The 4,520-nt window shown below is 43.1% G+C and overlaps 1 protein-coding gene across 1 annotated transcript; it reads right to left on the reverse strand.

Annotated features, from left to right (window-relative positions):
* Positions 1–1,315: 1,315 nt before the first annotated feature.
* Positions 1,316–4,000, reverse strand: LOC132571115 (zinc finger protein 501-like). Its single transcript, XM_060237798.1, has one exon. It carries the CDS (start codon positions 3,813–3,815, stop codon positions 2,511–2,513), a length of 1,305 nt encoding a protein of 434 aa, XP_060093781.1. The 5' UTR covers positions 3,816–4,000; the 3' UTR covers positions 1,316–2,510.
* Positions 4,001–4,520: the final 520 nt, after the last annotated feature.

Genomic DNA, 4,520 nt, shown 5'->3' on the forward strand with positions numbered 1-4,520 from the left:
CACACAGCTAAAGCTCTTTCCACCTTCCGAGAACTTATAACCTATCTTCCCAATTAGGGTAAGTTTTCTGTGGAGATCCCAGCCCCTTACAAAGCTTACCAGGGGGGTCGAACTCATTTGTTATGAGGGCCGGATCTGACAAAAGTGAGACCTTGTCGGCAGGGCCACGCGCGTCATAAAACGTAATGCCGAGGAACCGGAAATATAAACTTTATGAAGGACACACACAAACGCAAAGATTTTTTTTTAAATAAATAAATGCTTAAAAGATTAGCACTCTTGCAATATGGTTTATTTAAGTCTCTGATAAATGACGCCTCTTGCTCTGAATTATTGCATCGAAATCTAGAGGATAATGTCTGTGCTGTAGCAATCTTGAACATGCTGTTCAGGTGTTGTTCAAGTGTATATCTGTAAGCTGCAAAACTACTTTTGATTTATGACGTTCGTTACAGAAATCTCCTGGTCAATGCTTTGAGCCTAAGACCCAGGAGAAAACATGAAGTGGCTGGGCACTGCAAGCTTTTGTACAAAAGTGTCTTTATGTGCTGGTCAGCCAATGAAGAAAAAAGAGGCTTTGCTCTGTAGCTCCTGTGCAACTGAGCAAGCCTGGCAAAGCAAGAAGGAAACAAAAGAGCGAGAAGGAAGCAGATGAGAGTAAGATGTTTGCGGGCCTGCTAAGAGCCCTCTGAGGGCTTGATTCAGCCTTTGGGCTGCACGTTTGACACCCCTGCTTTACCTCATTTCAATGCATACTATAGTCTGTAGGTCTCTTTCAGCTGTGAATTAGTTGACAATCTCTTTTTAAGGGTTCAGCAATTACATGATTTCTCCTTCTGTGAGTTCTTAGATGCTTCTGAAGACCACTATGCTGACTGAACCACTCCCACATTCTGAGCATTCAAAGGATTTATGCTCAGTGTGCGTTCTTTGATGCTGTTGAAGAATGCCACTCTGACTGAATCTCTTTCCATACGCATAACATTCAAAAGGTTGCTTGCCTGTATGGATTCTTTTATGCAGTTGGAGACTGGAACTCTGACTGAATCACTTCCCACACTCTGAGCACTCAAAAGGCTTCGCCCCTTGTGTGAGCTCTTAAGATGCCTCTTTAGAAGGCTACTGTCACTGAATTTCTTTTCACACTGTGAACATTCAAAAGGTGTCACCCCTTTGTAGGATCTTAGATACCGCTTTAGAATGCTACTCCAACAGAATCCCTTCCCACACACTAAGCATTCTAAAGGTTTCTCTCCTGTGTGGGTTCTTAGACGCTGTTTAAGATGGCTACTCTGACTGAATCTCTTCCCACACATTTTTTTAAATCACAATTTTTCTTTATTTTGGTTTAATTTTTCCAAAACAGTTACAAGTAAAATATCCAGTCAGGAAAACAGTTATATATAAGGAAATGAAAAACCATAAGTACACTTACTATGGGTATTTTAAAGTTACAAATCTCAAAAGTTGTTTTCAATACTTCGGATTAAAAAATACATCTTGCTGTAAATCATTCTACTTGGAAGAATGCCTTGATCAGTCAGATAATTTACTAAAGGATACCAAACAGCAATGAAAATTTTTTCATAATTTTCTGTTATAGCGGTTTGTGATTGCGCGGAGATCGTTGACAACAGAATAATCCCAAAGGTGTTGCTGCCGTTCCAAAATTGTTGGTGGTCTTCCTACACATCGATCCTTCAAAAGGTTTCTCACTTGTGCGGGTTCTCTGATGATGTTGAAAATTGCTACTATAAATGGATCTTTTGTGTTGAAATTAAATCAAAAAGATTTTCCAACTCAACATCAGGAAGAACTTCCTGACTGCTAGAGTGGTTCCTCAGTGGAACAGGCTTCCTCAGGAGGTGGTGGGCTCTCCTTCCTTGGAGGCTAGATGGCCATCTGAGAGCAATGAAGATCCTGTGAATTTAGGGGGAGGTGTTTGTGAGTTTCCTGCATTGTGCAGGGGGTTGGACTAGATGGCCCTGGAGGTCCCTTCCAACTCTATGATAATATGATTCTATGATTCTTCAAACACTCTTAGCATTCAAATCATTTCTTGCTTGTGTGGGTTCTTTGGTGCTGTTGAAGAGTGCTTCTGTCACTGTATCTCTTTCCACATGCTGAGCATTCAAAAGTTTTCTTCTGGGTGTGGAGTAGAGGTCCCTGGGTATGTGCGGGCCTGAAAAATTCTGCCTTCCAGAGAAGACAATACTGGGCTACACTTAGCCTAAAGGCCATAAGAACAGGCAGAAGGAGACTGCCTATTTTCCTACGTTGATGAACCACAGGCACCATTTCAGCATCCACAATTCACCCAAGCTCTTTTCAGGGCAATTGGCGAGGATAAACAAGGCCACACAAATTCACCAGCCCTTGGAAGGAAGCACAGGCAACACACAGTCCCAAGACGAGAAATCTGAAGTCCCTACCTGCCAATCCCTCCTCTTCATCAGAGCCCAGAAGAAACAGTCCTTCTTCCAACCAAGATATGAGGTCAGGCAGGGCAATCAGAGGTCCTGCTTATTGGGGAGGGGAAACCCATAAAATTCAAAAAAATACTTCCCTGGGTGGGTTCTTAGATGCCGCTTAATATGGCTACTCCGATTGAAGCTCTTTCCACACACTGAACATTTAAAAGGTTTCTCCCCTGTGTGGGTTCTTAGATGCCGCTGAAGATTGCTACTACGACTGAAACACCTTTTACAGCTTGTGCATTCAAAAGGTTTCACTCCCGTGTGGGTTCTTAGATGCTGTTTAAGGTAGCTATTCTTATTGAATCTCTTCCCACACTCTGAGCATTCAAAAGGCTTCTCCCCTGTGTGGGTTCTTTGATGCCCCTGAAGATCGTTACTCTGACTGAATTTCTTCCCACACTCTAAGCATTCAAAAGGCTTCTCCCCTGTGTGGGTTCTTCGATGTCGCTGAAGATCGCTATTACAGCTGAATTTCTTCCCACACTCTGAGCATTCAAAAGGCTTCTCCCCTGTGTGGGATCTTTGATGCTTTTGAAGACTGCAACTTTGACTGAATTTCTTTCCACACTCTGAGCATTCAAAGGGCTTCTCCCCTGTGTGGGTTCTTAGATGGCTCTGAAGATTGCTACGATGACTGAAACACTTTCTACAATCTGTGCATTCAAAAGGTTTCTTCCCTGTGTGGGTTCTTAGATGCTGCTTGCAATCGCTACTCCAATTGAATCTCTTGCCACACACTGAACATGCAAAGGGTTTCTCCCCTGTGTGGATTCTTTGATGCTGTTTAAGATAAGCACTGTCATTGAAGCTCTTCCCACAGGCTGAGCATTTATAAGGTTTGTCCCCTGTGCAGGTTCTTTGATGCTGTTCAAGAGTGCCACTCTGACTCAATCCCTTTCCACTCTCTGAGTATTCAGAAGATTTCTCCCCTCTGTGGATTCTTTGGTGCACAAGGAGCTGTGACCTGTATTTGAAGTACTTTCCACACTGAAAGCATTTATGTGCCTTCATTACGCTGTGCTTCAGAAAATATACATTACCTTTTCTTTCATCAGAGACTCCCATTCCACCCTCTGAGGAGACAGATGGTTTCTCTCCTGAATGAATAGACTCTGATTTCTCTGAGAAGCTCTTGCCAAAGAGTGAAGTGCTATAAGATTCCTTTCTTGCATGTGTTCCTTGATGTCTGATTAGTTCTGCTCTGCAAAGGAAGCTCTTTCTACACTCCAGGCATTGATGGGTCCTCTTTCCACTGTGTATTCCTACATGGATATTATATTGGGTTTGATCTGAGAAGTTCATTCCGCACGCCAAGCCTTTGTATGTTTCCTCCACCATGGGAATTATTTCTTGTAAATCTCTCCCTTGGCAATCAATGGGTTTATCCCTCCTCTCGAACCCGTGGCTTCCTTTTTGCCTCTTACATCTGCCTTGATTTCTGAAGCTTCCTCTGAAGTCTTCATTCTTGACAACATCTGGCAACAGATGATGCCATTGCTCATCTTCCTCATTCCTCTGATCGTTCCCTGCTGGAATAAAGGGAGAGATCCTGTTAGAATCCCCACAAGAAGGTCTAATCTGCCATTGCATCGACATCCACACTCTAAATATTCAGTTGTACACTGAAGTGCAAAATAATGCACACTTTAAAAGCACATTACGGTGTGTTGGACTCAGACCATTTCTATGGCTCCCCACCTGTGTGACTTTGAGTTTCAGTAAGGGCTGTTCTCTGAATGAAGCGCTTTTGCACTCCAAGCAATTATACACTTTCTCTCTGGAGGGAATCTGCAGCTGCAAAATTATGTTCATTCTCAGACAGAAGGTCTTTTGTTAATGCCGCACTCCCAGGTTCATTTTCCCAGGAGTGGATTCTCTGATTTGCCCTGAGGCCTTTGTTCCTTCTTTTCTTTTTAAATTGATCTTTCTTCTTGGACTGGGATTTTAGGGAAGCCCCCTCCATGGCAAGGCACCTGATCAAACTCTTGGGGTTGATCATGAGATGGAGAGGGAAATAAGGGCGGAGCCACAGACAATGGTATT

This window comes from Heteronotia binoei, chromosome 5 (assembly GCF_032191835.1).
Source record: "Heteronotia binoei isolate CCM8104 ecotype False Entrance Well chromosome 5, APGP_CSIRO_Hbin_v1, whole genome shotgun sequence".
NCBI lineage: Eukaryota > Metazoa > Chordata > Lepidosauria > Squamata > Gekkonidae > Heteronotia > Heteronotia binoei.

Bases quoted from the DNA above. Each gene is read 5' to 3' on its own strand.
- LOC132571115 (XM_060237798.1), bottom strand. From the start codon at position 3,815: ATGGTGGAGGAAACATACAAAGGCTTGGCGTGCGGAATGAACTTCTCA.